At 47.1% G+C, this 19,610-nt stretch overlaps 1 protein-coding gene across 3 annotated transcripts; it reads left to right on the forward strand.

The window, feature by feature from the left end:
• Positions 1-6,773: 6,773 nt before the first annotated feature.
• On the forward strand, positions 6,774-12,819 carry SPRY1 (sprouty RTK signaling antagonist 1). Of its 3 annotated transcripts, none has more exons than XM_049815352.1 (2): positions 6,774-6,917; positions 11,173-12,819. In XM_049815352.1, exon 2 carries the CDS (start codon positions 11,228-11,230, stop codon positions 12,188-12,190), a length of 963 nt encoding a protein of 320 aa, XP_049671309.1. In that variant the 5' UTR covers positions 6,774-6,917; positions 11,173-11,227; the 3' UTR covers positions 12,191-12,819. The 3 variants fall into 3 exon arrangements, with proteins under 3 accessions (XP_049671309.1, XP_049671310.1, XP_049671312.1); XM_049815353.1 differs by lacking the exon at positions 6,774-6,917 and adding an exon at positions 7,749-8,336; XM_049815355.1 differs by lacking the exon at positions 6,774-6,917 and adding an exon at positions 9,134-9,205.
• Positions 12,820-19,610: the final 6,791 nt, after the last annotated feature.

Here is a 19,610-nt window from a genome sequence, read left to right on the forward strand (position 1 = left end):
AACACGACATTTAAGTTACTGCTTCTCTACAGAAGCTGTTACAGCTGTGGAGGGAACCTAAACTTCGTTGTTGACACACTGTTCTCGAGAACGACAAAAGAGATTGTGTTCATTAGGCCAACCCCATCATTCTTGCTAAAAGCAGTCTCAGGTTTCCATGTATATTTTCAAATCAAATTAGAAACGCTGCTCCCAAGACCTCCTTCAGCTGACAGTGACGGATTGCACAACCTGATAAATAATAGGCATTCCTAGAGATGTACTAATAACCGAGTCACCACAAGTGGTTAGATAATAAAAACATACACAGAGCCATGTATTTAAATTAGCAGAGAGCTTTACCTTTTCCTCTGATAATGCTGTCCACACCTGGGGAGTGGCCCCTTCTCAAGCAGAAATGGGAAAGGTTTGTTCCTCGGTTGTTTTTGAAGCTAAATGCTATTATTCAGTCATGGTGGATTTCCTCTGGCTAGTTTTTTATCAGCTATAATTAAAACAGCTACCTCCTTTCCCTCAGCTCTCGGCACATACTTACACAGCTAGATCTACAGTACTTAATCCCACCAGGAGAATCTTTGTAGCTCCACCTGTTTGTTACCTAACTCAGCTGTAGAAGAAAGCAAGAGAAATGGAAAAACAGTTTAGTGGCCTTAAAAAAAACCAAAGAGAACCCACCTGAACCAGTATGGTTGCAGAAATTGAATTACCCAGGTTTCCTCCACCCACTGAATCAGTACAGTCTTCGCATTAATGTTGCGGTTTTCTTGTATCAATTGTATGCTAAAAATGCAGCAGAATACAACTGGGGAGCCTGGGATCTGATGCCATAATCAGCAATCCAGCACCTTTCAAAGATATAATTCACGTCAGAACGAGCTGTCTTGAAGGAGAGAAGCGAGAACTGCTTCCACTGAGCGTGGTCGTGGTTTGTGCCCTCTGCCGCAGTAACGGGCTTTTGTGTTCAAGGGCTCTGACACGCGGCTTCCTTCTGGGGAGCTGGGGTTTGCTCAGCCATTCTCATCTCGTGCGTGGACGGAATTTTCACCTGGTAAAATTTTAATGGAAAAAGTTGAGCATTCAGTCAGGTGCCAGGCCTTCAAATAAGAGGTAGGTCGAAGGAGCCACCCAAACAATTACTTTCTTAATTGACTAATACTTTTATAACACGGCTTTGCAGTGATGAGTATTTTTGTAGTCTCTGACAGCAAACAAACAGAGCAGAGTCAGGACTGAGACATTTTGAAATGTGCCTAATCCAAAATTAGGAGAAAGAAAGAAGAGTTTTTAACACTTAGCCCTCTTCTTAGCTTCATAGACCCTTGTTTCCTTCTTAGTGATGTTAAAACTACGAGAGAGAGAGAGAGATATTTGTGATGATGTAGTTCAACACAGGAATACTCTCCTGTCGGTGAAAACTGAAATGGAGCAGAGCTTATTCTAATTTCTGTGCAAGGAATTGTGTCTCAATGGATAATAAAAGGCAGCTTGCTTTGTGCTAAGACAGGAAACAACGCATCACAGATAATGTAATTTACAATGGATGTGAATAAGTTATTATCTGTATTAAGCAATAATGACAATTTCCCTTTTTCACAAAGTTTTTTATACAGGCAGGTGAAGTAACACTAGCTAATTTGCTAAAAGAGTTAAAAATTAGTACAAAGTAACTAAGACATCATCAGTACCTTAGCAGCATATCTTGTATAAGTGCAGACAATGAGTACAGCAGCTAAACATGAAGCCTACAGAGACAGTTCTCCAAGGAAGAAATAAACTTGATCAGACCACAAAAAACTGTGGAGATCTGAAGGAGAAATGTAAATGTACCAGTTGCCTATGGCAAGTGAGTAGTGAAAAATGAAGAGATGTTCTGTGGCCTGCACTTCGGAGAGTGAAGTTTTGCCCCTTGTTAGGTGCCTTTACTGGTGTGTTGTCTTTCCTACAGCTTTTCTTCAATACTATTTGTCTTCAATTACATTTCTGACAGCAAAAGTTCCTTTGCTATTCTTCACAGCAAAAGCAAGATGGCATTCAAAACTACCATCTGGGAAGGCCAAAAAAAATCACATAGGTTCTACCTAAGTTGCAGCCCCCCCGCACCCCCACCCCACCCCACCCCACCCCCCCGTCCTGCAGTGTTTCTGGCTAATCCCCGTTTACCAAACTGACCTTTCGGTGATTCAGAAATAGCTAGCGGGTGTCGCTGACCTGACCACCAAACCCCGTATCTCCAGCTGCTCTCCGTGCTTGGGACGAACACCCAAGGAAAAAACTGGTTTCTCTTATATTGTGCAAGAGATGGGGAAGGGAAGCATGTTCTCAGACTCCCAACTTACTGTGCGAAGCTTTGCAGGTTCTTTCTTTTCAACTTCTGCTGAATTTGGGCATGGACCAAAACCCTAGCTCTGCAGCATTTCCCCTGTACTTTGATTCAACGTTCAAATGCTCATGAAGCAGGTTCATGTGGAGGTTTGTCCCTTTGTTCTCAGAGGTTTGCCTGGCTGCTGCCTTTTACTATCTCTTCTGCCTCTAAGAAAAACTGATGTTATCTTCTAAAGAGAAAACTCAGTATTGTATTTGCAGCTGAGGATTTCCTGTGTGCCTACCCCCAGCCCGTGCAGTGGTGGCAAGGAGTAGCTTCACACAGCTGCGCTTCTTCAGAAAGCTTGAAGAACAGTCTTTGTGCAGAAGCTAAAGAAATCCCCAGCTACTGGTGCCTTTGATCTCAGATAAAGGTCAACCTGTCTAGCAGAGAGCGTGATTGGAAACGCTACCTCACATCATCCTTCACTTTCTCTTCCTTACCCTGAAATGATTTGCTGTACCTTTTGGGGTATGCCTTTCACCTCAGCACCTATGGTTTTCACTTCAGCTCTTCGGAATAGTTTTATTTCGCCTCATGCATCAACCAGCCTAAGCCAGGACCGCCAAGGTTTTCAATGAGCTGATAGGAAACTGCCCACAGTGCTTATTATTACAGCAGTGTTTAATAGAGATTGTAGGATTTTGTTGGTTTGTTGGGATTTTTTTCACTATACGTAGGCCTACTCGTGTAAGCGTTAAAAAGTACCCATCTTACCCCAACGAGCATGTATGGTTTCCTTGCACTGAGAGTTTCTGAGGCTCTCTGAGCACACTGTGGGTCCCATGCCTCCAAACGCTAACACGCGCAAAATTCCACCTAGCGCAACGTCGGAGTTGCTGACGTGTGAAGCTTTTGGGAGCCGCAGGTTCCAGCTGTTTCTCCTGACACCCACCTCTGCAAGATTAGCGCTGCACGGCTGGTGGGGGAACTACAGGACTCACACATTCTACAGGCAAGACTGGCGCAACTATTTCGATTATAACTTCATTACAAATGCCAATGTGTGGGCTTTTTTAAAATGCTTTTGAATTCCTCTACAACTTCAGAAATGTTGTTACAGCTGTGAAGGTTGGTTATTAACTGACAAATAACTTGCGTAAACACTTTCTCTGCTGAGTCTCCTCAAAGCCATATTGGCCTAAGATAGTTATCACCACAGAAGATGACTGACAGGAACAGTAAATGTCGAATGCTTCAAGTACAGGCTGTTTGTCACCTTTTCTGTCTGAAAGGATACAGTGCTGATTGATAGATAGGATAGCTCTTGCTTTTCACAGACCTCGCACTGCCTAGAAGGAGGAGAGAAGTGCCAGTGTCTGGGACTGAGTACATGTCCTCCTCCTCCTCGGCTGGGACCTGTGCCTTAGCAGGGGCTAAGAGATGCTGCTTCAGGGGAAATACAATGGTATTCCCAGGTGGGACGTAACACGGGAGCAGCATTGCTTGCCACTGATAGTGGGAGGATCGCGGTTTATCCAATTCATCTTTACAAAGGTGTAGTTTACTACCTATAAAGGTCAATCAAGTGACCTCGAGATGAAAGTTGCTTCTGATTGTGGATTAGGGGAAAAAAAAACCCAAACAAAACCCAGCGAGGGACTCTGCTTTTATTCTGTCCAACACGCCTTCTGGCACGCTGAAGCTTGCACAAGGGAGAAGTAGCATATGGCTGCAGAAGGTGGAGGTGATCTCCAGTACATAATCCTCGAAGTGAAAGCGGAAACAGGGATTGAGTGATGACTGTCAGCCATCAGTCAGTCTCTTGAACCCAGTTCTGGAAGGTTTTTTCAGAAGGATTAACTTTGGGCACAAAGGGCTGGTCCCTCTTGACTTCTTGTCAGTGGGAGCAATAGGCACCTTTAGGTGACAGTTTGGAGATAGAAAATAACTTGGTTGCATTGGATTCCTGTCTGTGTGTCAATCCTCAAATTAAGGTTGTGCCAGGATGTAGTCATAAGGTGTGTCAGTCCTCTTCCAAGTTGCCAATTTAGTCTCCAGCATTCTAGCTCTCCTTTTTCTAATGAAAGCTTCTCGCTGCTATCCTTTCCAAGAAAAATCTAATGAGATGACTTGCGTGACATGCAGGCGTGTTTGCTTGAGTCTGCAGGGAGCCTTCTGATATAGCTGTAGGGTTTTCCCTTGTTTCAGTGAAGTGTTAATTCAGGCGCCAAGTGACAGCAAACTGCTGCCAGTATTCTTGCCTATTTTACTGACCCATTCAAGCCTAGTACTGTATTTCTAAAATCAAGCTCTTAACGCTTGGCATGGTTTTTTTAAGGTAGTACTGGCTTTAGAGATGTGAAAGGAAAGGTGTTAAGCCATGTTTTTACAGTGGCATCCTAGGAAAAACACGTAGGAACTTCTGTGAGAAGACAGTCAGTTGCTAAATACGAGTATTCTCAGCTGCAGAGCGGAGCCCCGCTAAACCAAAAGGCGCGATTACCCACCGTTCGCCTGCAACTCACCTACTGCCGCCGCTGATGCTGTCGATGTCGCTGCAAGAATTGCTGTATGTAGCACACCTACACAAATACTGCGTCTTTGGGTTTGTCTTTATGCAAAACGGAGCTGTTTTGTGACAGAAAGCTAAAATATAGCAGGAGAAGGTAAGATTTGCACCACTAAGCGCTACTCTGCGGGGGTAATTTGTGTTAGTAGTTCTCTCGAGTCATTTTTGTTCTTTGGTAGGAATTTTTGTTGGTTCGAACTGCGATAGGTTCCAAAGTTTTCAGATGGATTTAACTGAAAATGGTTTTGTACTTTGTGTTCGTAGTGTGTCTGAGAACGCTTTTGGTGACCAACCACATTTTCTAATTCCCCTCGCAATATTAATGATGAACTGAGATATTTTTGTGACTGTGCCGAAGATTTTTATGCTGCTGTTTGTCACTTGAGCCTCTGTAGTTGGAAGACAGTATTTATAGTTTGTCCATATCAGCAGCCTGTTAATTACAAACTTAGAAGTGTTAGTGATATACATACAGTATATAACCTTTAATGCATAAAGATTTTATTTCATAGAGAAATACGTGGTTGAAGTAAAGTTTTTGTATAATGATGGAAATTAAAGAAATGTAGTTTGGGTACTTTCTTTCCCAGCCTGATGAAGTTTAATGAAAAATAGTTGCGCTACATCCATAAGCGTGATCTGGGTGGACAGACCAGGTGTCACAGAAGAGTAACTTTGTACTGGTATGTTCTCGTTTGTAGGGTTTATTTGCTTTCAGGTGAATGTACCTGCTAAGCAGCTCCATGTATTCTTAATATTTTTTTTTTTCCCCTTCTTTGGGGCAAAAGGTGGGAGAATTATGATTTTTGTGAAAGAGACTGTAAAAAGCCCGTTATAATGTTCTGGGTAAACTTGGGGCTACAGCGATGTTTAGCCAAGCACTAGAAGTCTCAACTGTTCCGATACGTTGCGTGTCGTTATGAAATAATTCTCAGAATTTTGATTGCTTTTTACATCATTTCTCCGTGTTCTTTTAGTTGCCTTTTAAAACGCTTTAGTCAAAAAAACCACCGCACCAACAACAAAAAACAAACCCCCAAAAAACCCCAACCAACCAACCAACCCCAAAACATACATCAAAGATACTATTTGGCCATAAAAGCGATGGCTTTGGAGGCATCGCTGTGATGTCTCCATGGCAGGAACACGGCGATGAATTTTGGAGGGGACCCTGCGGTCTCCGGATGGGAAAAGCGGTAGAGGAAGACAACCGGGTAGACCCCGTAACCACCTCCCGGGGCTCCAGTACCATCTGTAGAACGGCAGGAAGAGTCGATTCCAACCTAGCGGAAGGCTGACGAGGGCTGATGCTTTCTGAAGTCCTCAGCTGCCTCCTTCCTTGGCCGAAAGAAGCGGAAGCATTTTATGGGTATAAATCAATGGCTACTCCACCTGGCTCGACCCTGCGCGAAAGCCGCCGCCGCGGAGACACCCAGAAAAGGACTCCAGCCCGACGACACGCTCTTCTGCCCAGAAAGAAATCCCATTTTCCCCACCGCCACCTCGCCTTCACCTGCGCCTCCCCCCCCCCAGCCCACGGCGGCGGAGGCCGGGCCCCGTCCGCGGCCTCCCGCTCCTCCGCGCTCCCTCTGCCGGCCGGGAGCGGCGGGATACCACCGCGGCGGGGCTGGGAGCCGCCAACCCGGGCCGTGGCGGCGGCGGTGAGGGGGCAGGTTGGCTCACGCACACGCAGGCACCGCCGCCTCGCCCGCGGTGGTTGTGAGGCGGCGCGTGTGTGTTGGGGGGGAAGGCCGTGACCCGTGCGGGGAGCGGCTCCCGGGAGGGCGTGGAAACAAAACTCCACTCCGGGATTTCGGGGTCGCCGCGGAGTGACACATTGACATCACGGGGGCGCGGCCGGGCGGCGGGCGGGGGCTGCGCGCTGAAAGGCGGCGGGGAGCGGCCGGAGTCAGTCCGGAACGGCGGCGGGACAGCGCGGCGGAACGGGCGGCGGGAGGGAGCGGCTGCCTACACTGCCCGGGCTGGACTCCGCGCCGGGGCCGCCAATGTGCCTCGGGGAGCAGGCGTTCACCTTGGCCTTAGGTAAGCCCGGGATGGACGCTCTCCTCTCCCCCGCCCCCCCCCGCCGCCGCATCAGGTGCCCGGGGGTGAGGGGTTCTCGCAGGCAGCGGGGGGCGGCCGGGGCAGGCGAGCGGCTCCCGGCCGCCGCGGTCCGCGGGGAAGCGACCGCGGCGGCCGGGGCCGAGGGTCTCTCGTTGTCCCGTGTGAGCGCCGCTAAGCCAGTCACAATTTGCTGGTAATTAAAAACCAAAAACCCTCCGGTTGGGTAATTTGTCCGGTTTGCCTTACCGCGGTGGCGTTGCGTTTGCTCGTTGGATTCTCTCGGAAGACCGAGGAGGCTCCGGGGAGTTTTCGTGCGAGAGTTTGGGGTTTGGTTTGGGTTTTGTTTTGGGGTTTTTTTTTGTTTTTTTTTTTTTTTTTTTTCGCGTCGGGGGCTGCCTTCTGTTGCCGTTTTTCTCCCTGACGTGCCGCAAGCCCTGTCAATCGGCCTCCCGACAGCAACCAGCAAGCACATGGCAGTTCTGCAGCGAGCTCGCAGAGCCATTACGCTCTGCCTCTTAGCTTCGGTTGCAACTTGCTGAGGTGTGCCTGGAAAGCAAGTGCCTCTCCGCGACTTATTCTCCCCGCCCCCCCCCCCCCCAAAAAAAAAAAAAACCAAAACACCAAACCAACCCACCGCAACAAATCTCTTGCGCTAGGGCTTGTGGTTGCACTTTGCCAGGAGGGACCATGCGGTGAAGCCGAGCGCCGGACCCGGGACCCGCTGCCGTGCACTCAACCACCACCCCCCCCTCCCCAACCACCACTCCCCTTCCCCAACCACAGCGTGGAGGGATCGCCCGGGACGGCTCCCATCAGGAAAGGGGAATCGGAAACCCGAGCAGGAGCCTGGCATTCCCTGCGTCTTCTTGGAGACCCCTCTTCGCAAGCGCCCCGCGCTGCCCGATCCCGCTTCCCCGCTGCCTGCGGCGAGGCAGGCAGCCCTTGGCAGCAGCTGCCTTTCGCTTAGACCCGAGATTAAACCGTTCGCCGAAAGGGGCTCGGTTTGTTTTTTCCCCGTCGCCTCGCAGACCCGAGAGACTGGCGGCCAAAGGAAGAACGCTTCTTCCCTCGGCCTCCCCGCGGGCACGGAGGGCGACCGAGGGCTCCGCGGTCCAGGGGAAGGCGGCCCGGCCCCGGCTGAACGCTGACCCCCCGAAGAGCGGAGGGCTTGCGGCGGGCAGCGGAGCTGGATTTTCCCCCGCTGGCCGAGTCGGACGCGGAGATCTGCCTACGGCTTTGCCGAAGAACGACGAGCGCAGCCCGCCCGCCTTCACCAACCCCCAGCTCCCCGCTCCACACACACGCACACCCCCCCAGCGGGGCTGGGAGGGCGAGGGGCCGGGGCTGCAGCCCCTACACCGGGTGGATTTGCCGTCAGTAGCGACAACTTGGAAATAAGTAAGTGGGGGGGGGGGCGCCGGACACGGGGACTCGGCGTGCTTTTACCGCGGGGGCGGTGCAGCCCGCTCGCTTGCACGGCGAGCAGGTGCCGCACCGCCCGACACCCCCCCCTCCTCAAAAAAAAACCCAACAATCACCTCAAAACCGCTGGAATTGCGCTTCCACGGGAGAGCCCCGCACTCGCCGAGGGGGTGTCGGGCGGGAGCGGGGCGGTCTGACAGACCGGGGGGGGTGGGGGGGCTGTGTGGTAACTGCTTGGGGGCCGGCCGTTACGGGCGGGGAGAGAGGACCGCGGTCGCCTGTAAAACGAGCATAACGTCCAAAAAAAAACCCCCAAACCCCACAAAAACCCAAACGCCTTCTCGCAGGCGGCTCCTTCGCCGGGCTGAGGTGGGGGTGTCGAGCCGGCAGCCCCCGATCGGCGGCGGCGGCGGCGGGGAATCCCCGGCGCTGCAGTGGCCGGGCGCTGCCGCTTTAAATGCCGGGAAGTCCGCCCTCCTGAGGCAGCGCCGACCTCGGCCTCTGCCCTCCCCCTGTAAAAGGAAAGAGGGGGGGGGGGGGAGAAGAAGAAGAAGGGGAAAAAAAAGAAAAGCCCTTGTTTTCATTCATAACTTTTTTTTTTTTTTCCTTTTTCCCCTCCTCTTCCTTCCTCTCCGTCAGCGGCGTGCTCCGCGCCTCGCCCCGCTCGGGGCACAGAGGGCGCCGCGCCGCCGCCCGCCCGGGGAAAGGCGGGACGGGACGGGACGGGACGGGACGTGGGGGGGGATCGGCGAGGCGTGGGGAGGGAGCGCTGACAGGCGGTGGAGGCACTGCAGGCTGTGCCTGCCCCGGGTGCAGCAGCATGAGGTTCTCTCGTCGTCTTTGCTGTATGTGATTTTATTTTATTGGCCGGGGTTGGGGTCGGGGGGTTGACACGGACACCACGGACACGGACACGCACCAGTTTAAAGACTGGTTATCACGGGGGTGGAGGTGGTTGGTTCTGCCGGGTCTGCAGTTGGTCTTGTCAGTCTGCGCGCCGGGTTGATGTTGCGCTTTCTCCCCAAAGATGGCACTGGCTGTCTTTTGCATTTTCTTGGGATATGGGGTTTTTTTCGTCCCCCCGGGGAGCCCAGCTCCTGGTTGGTACAGCTGTAAATCTTTTTTCCCTTTTCACGTTCATTCACCCTTGGTCTGTTGTGGATTTGTATTCAGCGCTCCTGAAGAAGGCACCTTGTTGTGGGCGGGGGGAGGGGGGGGTGTGAATGACAAGTGAACGTGTTTGGGGGGGTTTGTGTTCTTTTTTTTTTTTCTTTTATTTCTCTTAATCGGGTGAGCCTAAAGCCCACACAGGTGACTTTAAACGTAAATTGAAATCTTTGACTGCTGGGTGAGCACAAAGATGTCGTGTCCCGGCAGAAGCTGGCGCTTACCCTTCATTAGCGACCACTAATGATAAAGAGTGATAAAAGATGCTAACTACCTGTTAGAGGAAACCTTTCCTGCTCTTGTCCATCCCTGTGCTTCCACGCCACTGTGCCTTTTTCTCTCCCGAGTGGGGAACAGCTCCGTGCCGCCTGGGATCAGGGTAGGCAAGACAAGGCTCTTTCTCACAATTATTGGATGAGTTTTGGAAATGCTTGATAGCACTTCACTTTCTCCTCTCTCAGGTAAACGTCTATGACATCTTGGGGGGGGAGAGTGAAAAGGGACTTTTCCCCCAGCTGTCAGTAAAGGAAAGCAGTTTATTTTCTTGGTTCTCTGTATAAATGTGACATTTAGAGACTCGTCGCAATTACCATATAGCTGCAGAACTGTCACTGCAGTTTTCTCGATCGGCGTTGCAACCTTCATGTCGATAGCTAGGCAGAACGAAAAGGAATGAAAATGCATACGGTTTATTTGAAAGATAGACTAGAAGATGCTGTATTTATTTGGGAAGTTTTCAATCTGTCTGTCTTGTGAAAGTGGATTTGTCCTTTGATTGTGTTTTGAGGTGGTGGTTGGGGTTCTTTTTGTGTCATCTGCTCTTAACACTCTTAGGAATCCTTAGGTACTTTTTATCTGACACCTCATTCATCTTAGCCTTTTCTACCCCTTTTTCTTTCACACCCTGGCCAGTGGTCAGAAAATACTTGAAAACGGGCTGTTTGCACCCTTGCTTTAATTTTATAAGGAGCATATTAGATTTGTATGCCGAGTTACTTCCTTACAGAAAATGTCTTGGCCGCTTGACAGTACTTCGTTCGAGACTTTGTAATGCACATACGTCACTTTAAAAAGGAGACTTTCCAAATGTACTAGCAAGCCGATCTGTTGAGCTTTCTGATGCTGCAGATGCAGACAGAAGGGTGAGAATTGCGCATGTTCTTTATTCTGCCATACAGGACATGAACCTGATGGTGTTCTTGCCTGTTTCCAGCTTAGTTTGGGGGGCGTTCAGAATTGCTGCTGCTAGTTAGACAGACGTTGAGTTTGGTAGCAAGTGAGAAGCGCTTTCCATGGCTTGCCAAGTAAGCGTACAGGTTAATGCTGGAATTTATTTTTTTGAAAAAAATATTTTTTTTTTTTTTTTTTTTTTTTTAAATGGCATGGGGTCTCCTTTGCATTCCTCATCTATGATGCCATACCCAGGCTCTCCCCATTACTGGACTTTAGCCAGATCCTCAGCGTTGTTGTAATCCCCTGCTGAAAGAGATCAGTACCAGGTGGCTAGGGCAATTTGTGGTTTGCCATATCATATCTGTTTTCGAAAAGTATCCCATTCTTTATTCCTCTTTCGCCCTTGATCTTGTGTATATATGTACACACCCAACGTTTATTTATACCTTCTGTCTTCTTATTATTATTTTAGGATTTCAGATGCATGCCAGGTTCCCACTGAATGCCAGAAGTAGAGATCACTACAGATGGAGCCCCAAAGTCAACACGGCAGCGGTGGTTCGCTAGTGGTGATTCAGCAGCCCTCCTTGGACAGCCGGCAACGGTTGGACTATGAAAGAGAGAGCCAGCCAACAGCTATCTTGTCACTGGACCAGATCAAGGCGATCAGGGGCAGCAACGAATACACCGAAGGTCCGTCTGTGGTGAAAAAATCTGGTCCGCGGACAGCACCCAGGCAAGAGAAGCATGAAAGGACTCACGAAATCATACCAATTAATGTGAATAATAATTACGAACACAGACCCAGCCACGTGGGGCACGTGGCGCACCAGCATAATGCGAGGGCTCCCGTCTTGAGCAGATCGACCAGCACGGGGAGCGCGGCCAGCTCGGGGAGCAACAGCAGTGCTTCCTCAGAGCAAGGGCTGCTAGGACGGTCACCTCCATCCCGTCCAGGCTCGGGCCACAGATCCGATCGGACGATCCGGGCGCAGCCCAAGCAGTCGTCTCCGGTTGTAGATGATCTGAAGGGTCCTTTGAAAGAGGACTTGGCGCAGCACAAGTTTATCTGCGAACGGTGTGGGAAGTGCAAGTGCGGCGAGTGCACGGCCCCGAGGGCCCTCCCTTCTTGCTTGGCCTGCAACCGGCAGTGCTTGTGCTCTGCGGAGAGCATGGTGGAGTACGGCACCTGCATGTGTTTGGTCAAAGGGATCTTCTACCACTGTTCTAACGACGATGAAGGGGACTCTTACGCGGATAATCCTTGCTCTTGTTCCCAGTCACACTGCTGTTCTAGGTACCTGTGCATGGGAGCGATGTCCTTGTTTTTGCCTTGCTTGCTCTGCTACCCTCCTGCCAAGGGATGCCTAAAACTCTGTCGAGGGTGTTACGACCGCATCAATCGTCCAGGTTGCCGATGCAAGAACTCCAACGCGGTCTATTGCAAACTGGAGAGCTGCCCCTCCCGGGGTCAGGGCAAGCCCTCATGATTTTTGGAGGGAGGTTTACTTCCTCCAACTTCTGTTTTTCAGGTTGTAGCTGATTTTTTTTTTTTTTTTCTTTCCTTTCTTTCTTTTTTTCTCACCACCTGCCCGCCCTCCCCAGCTTTTGGCGGGGGGGGAGGAGGGGTGTTCTTTTTCCTTTGCTTTCTGTCTTCCCAACTTCAAATACACACGTTCTTCCCTTTGCATCTTTGCTCTCCTCTTCCTATTGACTTGGCTGAGTGTGGAGCGTTTTACGTAGTTGTTGCTGCTCTTTGGTAAGTGTGGACCTGGTATCTGCATCTGCCGCTCACTTTGGCAGGGTCTTTCGAGTTTGTAACTGAACCACTCCTGAAAGAGACAGTGAGGGCTCACTGGGCTCTTGAAGCTTCTTGCTCTGTGAATATCTTCCCAAAGATGTTTTTTGTTCTCAGCAATTTTATTTTTTTTCCCTTAACCCCTCTTCCCCCTCACCCCCTGGGTACCAAGGAAGAATAACTTTCATGAGTGAGCTGGATTGTGAAATAACTTTTTGTGTGTGTGTTCTTTCTGGAGAGGGACGTAAAATAAAGGCCTTGCCAAATGAAAGGCCTGACTCTTCTGTAAGCAGCCTCCTTTTTTTGCCCTTCCCCCCCCCCCCCCCCCTTTTGTCTTAACTTTTGGAACATTCTCAGTCCTGAGAATTGCCCCGCCTCCTTTTTTTACATTTTCAATGTAACTTCAGTTTTTGCTACACTGTGTAGATCTTCACATTGGAGACATTATGGCTGCAACATACACATTTGTTTCTTTTGCTGTCAAATCTTTGAAGGATATGGCTCACTCCACCCTCCCACTCCTGTTTTTATAGTCTATCAGTATCCGTTGATATTAAAGTTGGTGGTGTTCATATATCCAAACAGCCTTCAGGTGTCATTGAGTCACCTAAACGTTCTTGAGTCCTTAAGGTTTCTTGTGATCCTTTGGTTTAGTGAATTTAGCTTTGCTCTGTACTTTATAATTTTATTCTGTCCCTGTTTTATTGCCTTAGCCACAAATTGTGGTCCTTTTTTGTATATTTTATGTATAAAACACAAAGTTGAATCCCAACTATTTTTAAGACAAAAGTCTGTTAAAACTTTTTTTATTGTAAAGAATATTTATTATGTGAATCTCTATTATTTTATGATATTTATTGCAAAAGACTCTGAAAATGTACTCATGTCTGAATATAACAAAATATCAATACTTAACGAAATAAGGATGACACGAAGAAAGTACATATGTTAACTATAATGCAGAAAATATATTAATTAATGAAAATGGCTCTTGAGTTCTTTTGTTATAATGACAGGTTGTGAGCTACGTACGCATATTGCTGGGTTGTTGGGCTTTCTCCTCCTTGCTGTCTGTCAGGTAGCAAATAACTTCCTATTGATACTTCAAAACCACTAGTCTGTGCTCTAGTTTAGTTTACATAATTTTAAGTTTCCTAACTATATATCTAGTTTTTGCTATGGGATATTTAATACAATTGAATGTATACGTTGTGCTTAACAATGCCAAGAAGTGTAGGCCCTATTTATTTACCAAAGCATTTGCAAAAAACAGTTGTACAGGAGGAAACCGTAACTTCAAGGTTTTTTGTTTCCTAAAGAATACCAAATTAAGATGTAAACCTATTTTAAATTTTCCTATACAGAACTTCTTGGCTGGTTAAATTGTACGTCAACTGAAGTAATGAATCTCCCAAGCTCAAATCTAAATAAAAGGCAAGAGGCAGGATAAAAAATAACGGTTGTGTTGCTTTAGTTTGCTAGCTTTGAAATCTGGGGGGGGGGGGGGGTGTGCATGCGCCTGTGTCTGCGGCTTGTTTGGTAATTTTCCCATACGGTTTCCCAATGTCAGCTGAATCTATCTTCTGTCTTTAAATTAAAGGCTCTTAAGAGTGACCTAAGTGCCACAGCTACTTGTGGCCATTTAACACGTATTCAACAAAAAAGCTTTTCATTAAGAATGAATGGGGAAACCCCATTCTTCTGTTCATGTGGTGGGTCAAGGCTAACATTGCAATTCTTCTAAAGTTAGAAGTTTATTAAATGGATGTAATTTCACATGGTATTCAGAGTAAGTGGTTCTAGAGAAACTCCACTTAAGAACACAGTAATAAGTTGACAAATCTGTTGTATCTTGCGTTTTGAAGTCCTGCTGCTTTGAATTGCCATATTCAAGCTGTTCTGACTCCTAGCATATTGATGATTTGAATAAGCTCGGCTTTTGCAGTTAACTCCGTCAAAGCTGATTCAGTGTTGTCATATAATGAGCTGACTGAAAAGTTGCATTCTTTTAAATGGCACGGATGACTTCTGTGAGGTATAAAGTGAAACCGTCTTCTGGCTCCATCTAGGAAACCACTTGCTTTGCAGCGTACAGTTGGTGATAACTGCTCTCCAGGCCTCAGCGTGACAAAATTGACAGGCCGGGAGGCTCGTGGGGTGGCAGCGTATATATACGAAGTCTGCTTTCCAAGATCTATTCTTCGTGAGATGAAGCAAAGCCAAGAGAAGAATGTTTCTGAGGAGCAGGCGACTTGCTTTGCGCTACTTTCCGATCACCGATGCTTCTCTAACAGTGACAGCTGCAAACAGCCTTTGGGAGACAATGAAATCTTTGTCAAACAGTCACCGTTGGTCAGATAGGACCATTTTTAAGACTGTACTGACACTCAGAAATAACGAGCCAACTGCCTTTTCATAACTGGATACAATCCAGCTCTGTGTTGAGTAAGTTTGCTTGAAGGGTGTTAGTTATTCCTCTTCAGGAAAAACGGTACACTGCTTACCTCTGCGTGTCTCTTTTTTTTCAGCCAGGTGACTTATGTGGAGGTTTGGTTTGATTCCTAGCAGAAAAAAAGAAAGCCCAAAGGACCCACATGTACTCTTGTCTTTTGATGATTATCCTCTGTCATGAGCTATGTTTCAGATTTCTTTTAAAAAAAAAAAAAAAGAAAAGGACAAAATTCACGCTCTAGTCTGTCACACTAACTAATGCTCCCTTCACTAACTAAACTCTGGGAGTAACTTCAGGGTGCAGTTCCTTAGGAGGAAAATTTGACTTTGACCTACACAGCAATGAGAAGATATCAGTTTCTTGTATGTCTGAAATGGTATTCTAATTGCCAGGTGTTACGTAGAGAAGGCAGTGTTAAAGCAAGGAGAATAATAGGGTTTTTTGTTGGGTTAGATGCTGTACCATTTGTACTTAATATACATCTATACATTTCACTTTCGGGTCTTCTGGAACGTAGGGTCCTTGCCTTATGTTACAGAAATGACTGTGACTTCTTTCAGGCAGACAGATTTTATGATGTAGAACCACACGGAATTGCGTGAGAGCAAATGAATGTCTTTCGAGCGGAAAAAAATTGAGCAAGCTGACAGATGTATGAAGTAAGCCTCCACAGCTTGAAGAGGCAAAAGTTATCTTAAATATGCCCTAAGTGGTCAGTCATTATAATCTGTTCTACTTTGTACAATATCACGACTGGAATGACCATCTAGAGATACCATGTTTTGTTGTAAGGGGGTTTGCTAAAGGCTCCTGAGATTGCTGGCGATTAGGAGACCGAAGTGCAGGTTTCAGTTCTTCAACCCAAAATTTGTCAGTGGGCCGTTCGGGTTACTTTCTACGTGTCTGCAGAGTGCCACACTGTCAGAGGTCTGTTACAATATAGATTGTAAAAATTATTTCTTCTTAACCGTTTTCAGATAGCATTGAGGTCTTATTATGAAAAATAGAGAAAACTCTGTATAGAATGATTGTGTAATTAGGCGACAAGTTCAGCTGACCTACTAACCTAATTGTATAGGTTGGTGATGGATTTGAACAAGCCTGCCATCTGGTTATACACAGCAGAGTCCTGAAATGTGTCACGTAAGGTCTGGCATGAAGGAAAAAGGGAAGTCCCTCCAGCAAGCCGGAATTCAAGTCTTGGTTTGCTTATTGTTTTGCAACTCGTGGCGAGAGATGAGTTTTGGAAACAGATAGTAAATAAGTTTCCACGTTCCCTGCTGGAGGAACGCATTGCTAGGGTGAGAATTTGAGAGAGTTGGGGTATTTCTCTAAAGACGGCTTCATTACACTAATGCTAGTGTGGATGATAGCATTATCCAAGGGGGGATAATGCTTAACAAATGAAAAGTACTTGCTCTTGTTTATGGTTCCATATCATAAAGACAGGTGGGAGAGGATTAGCTCCTCTGTCTGTGATAAAGCAAATCTGTTAAGAGGGATTAAAAGGGCTAGATGAAGTGTTTTAATGGACTTACACGCAGTAATAGATTTTTGTCCTGGAGGAATGTTCTGGACTCACTGATACTTCTGTATTTCTTGTTCTGCTAAAATTACCTCCAAAATCTAAGGAATCCTGATTAATTGTTGGCCTTTTCCAGCTGGAGCATTTGTGTCAGTCACGGTGGTGCTTCGAAAAACCTGGAATACAATTTTGTTCTGCTATCACACAGCTGGATTTACCAGCCTTACACAGTGCATGGGCTGCAGAGGTCTTGTTTTGATTAGCCTTCATCAGCGGGCAAGTTGCATTTAGGGCAGCTCTTAATCATTTGTACTTCCTCGCTGGGGTGGTTTTTCACCTTTCTTTTGCTGATAGGGGTAGCCAAGGCATGGCTTCTACCCTTGGCAGTAGTCACCGAGCCATATGGGGCCTGTGTTAACAAGCTTTATACTTATTGGAAGGATCTATTCAAAAAAACTTCTAAGCTACCCAGAAAGTTTCCTTCAGCATGCTCTGCTTCCACATTGGAGCGTGGACTTGGCCCGTCACCAGTACACGGGACTGATGCCCCGCTGTCAGGTGGGGGGATAAGGATGGTCTCTGAGTTGGGCAGCAAGCACAAGCACAGCCCGCAGATCCGCTTTCTGGTGCCGCCTCAGCATTTACAAATCCCAGCACGGAGTTATTCAGGCTCTTTGTGCACCTTTGCGCTGTGAATACTCGCTCGCTGCAAGTTGAGAGCTCTCACAGTGCACGTCCCCGCCACCAACGACAGTGCAAAAGCCCAGGCCCTCGCCAGAAGTTCTCAGGAGGCATAGATCCCTGCAAGCGTTGCGATGACCATTAAAATTTCGGTTGCATTTTCTGTGCCTGCGTGCTTTGAAATGAGATTTGGTTCTTAGGTACGCAGGTAGGGGTGTATATATACTGACTGCTCTCACTTCAACTTGATTGGAAATACCTTGCGATATCCATGTACGTGTATTCTGTTAGATTCTGTGTTTCTCGGCTGGAGCGTTAAATCCAGACTTGGTGTCTGTTAAAGGCTAAAAGAGGAATACAGACATAGTGGCCACCATATCAGAAGCCAACACAGGTGGAACGAAGCATTATTCCTGGAGTGATACTTACTGCTCAGTTTCTATTTGTGATTAAGATTCAGTGCTGTTGTTTTTCTCACTATAATGCTTGCCGCTGTGACTCCCACTTACCCTGGTGAAGGTCTCTTGAGATGAGATACTTCCTCATTTACTTTATTAATAAATACAAATACGGGACAGATTTTCTGCAGACCACACATGGTCTTGTTTCTTAGATCTAAGTATGTAGGGGTGAAGCCCTCACCTTACTGAATAGCTTTCAATTTTAGCTTCAAAAAAGGACCAGAAATTCACCTGGATCTTTCAATATTCCTGACATATGCACGTGACAATATTGTAAAAGGAAGAGAAATGGTGTACGTCCAGGGGAATGACAGCGTCGTGCGTATTACAAAATCAGCTATCTTCAGCTTGAAAATGTAATTGTTGTGAATTGCTCTTTTTTTGAAGAAAAGAAACATACATTTGTTTTAGCCCTTAGAGCAAGGTGTGCCTGATAGCCATGCCTCTCCAGCATTGTAAGCACGCCTTGTTTTGTAAACCTTTGTATACGTGTACAGTGCTACGAATCTGAAAACAAATACCTTACAGAACACATTGTCAGAAGGCACAAACGTCTGACAGAGCCTCTACCCCAAAGGGCTGAACCTCATTGTGTTTGTGCAATAAGGAGCACAATGGGACTCGCATCCTGCCTGACCCTTCGGGGTCGCTACCATAGTACGACTGGTTTTATACCATGAAATATTTCTTCTGAATGAAGTCAATGGATTTACACCAGTGATTAAGTTGGCCAGGCGACAGCGTACTTACGCTGGGGCCTAATGCCACTGCAAGCCGTTCTGAATGGACTCCATACCGGTGGTAGGGTTTTTTCCTTGTTTTCTTTTTTGTTTTTATTAATTGGGCTGGTTAATACAGCACACTGTCTCATGAATGCCTAGCGTTCATAAGTGTTTGGATGTTCTTCGTTTAGATGGTAAAGATGTGAGAAGTTGCTGGAATATCCTACGCAGATGCTGGAATTACATAACTGATTAACTACTTAATGGGTATTTTAAATGAAATCACTTGTCTTCTGGTGCATGCTTCAACTTCCAAACCATCTGACAATTCTTCCAGTGCCGTGAGGATTCCTCTTCCACTCTGCAAGCAGGAGGAAAGGTTGAAGTTACCTGGCCTGGTAGTAGTCCTCTCCAAAGCATCATTTCTTGCATGGTGTTCAATTTGATGCTTTTGGATCTGTGCGCTTTAGGAGTAGGATACCTCAAAATGAAAATGAATAAACTAGTTGCCTGGAAGGATGGGGGAAGTGCTGGGGCTTTTCTCCAGCCTCAATACTGGGAGATTGCACAGTACCTTCTTTTTAATATCAAGGTCTCATAGCTGCTCCTGCTCAAAATCCATTTTCAGCAACATTTATTTCTTTGCAAAATCAAGTCTCATTTATGCGACCCCTTCTTTTTAGAGAATAATTGTACACGTGTTCATTTTTCTACTTAGCATGCAAAGTTCTTCTGGATGAAACCCGCTATGACTATGGGAGCCTTCTGAGCTACTACTGAGGCACTTGCTGATTTAATACATTTTTCACGTGTCCTGTATCTCTTCTGAAGCATGGTGAGGATGAGCCTGGTTAGTCAGGGTGGGAAATACAGTATAGTTGGATGTCACGATTTTGTTTTGGTCCGAAGTTCAGATCTAGGTATGAACTTTGCCAAAGTTTGGCAGTACCTGGTGTCTCGTCTTGACTTCACTGATCTGCAAGAGTATGTGAGGAAATACTGTTATAGTTGAAAATGCATCAATTCTGCTGCATTAAATAGCCAAAGGGTCTCTCTGTGAGCAAGTGGTAGACAGGTAAGAAGCTCTTTGAGGTCTCCATAGAGATTTTTGTACAGTCTTTCAAATCTTGAGCTTGAGAGCCTGTGTGCTTGTTTCCCCCCTTTTCGATTTCTTGCCCTGTACAGGAGCAGGAGCACTTGCCATGGTAGTTGCAGAGTCATCCATCACTGCTGCCAGGTGCAGATAACATCCCCTGTAAATGTTAATCTGA

This window comes from Accipiter gentilis, chromosome 12, assembly GCF_929443795.1.
Source record: "Accipiter gentilis chromosome 12, bAccGen1.1, whole genome shotgun sequence".
Taxonomy (NCBI): Eukaryota; Metazoa; Chordata; class Aves; order Accipitriformes; family Accipitridae; genus Astur; species Astur gentilis.

Excerpts from the sequence above, each read along its gene's own strand:
- SPRY1 (XM_049815352.1), top strand. The coding sequence starts at position 11,228 with ATGGAGCCCCAAAGTCAACACGGCAGCGGTGGTTCGCTAGTGGTGATT.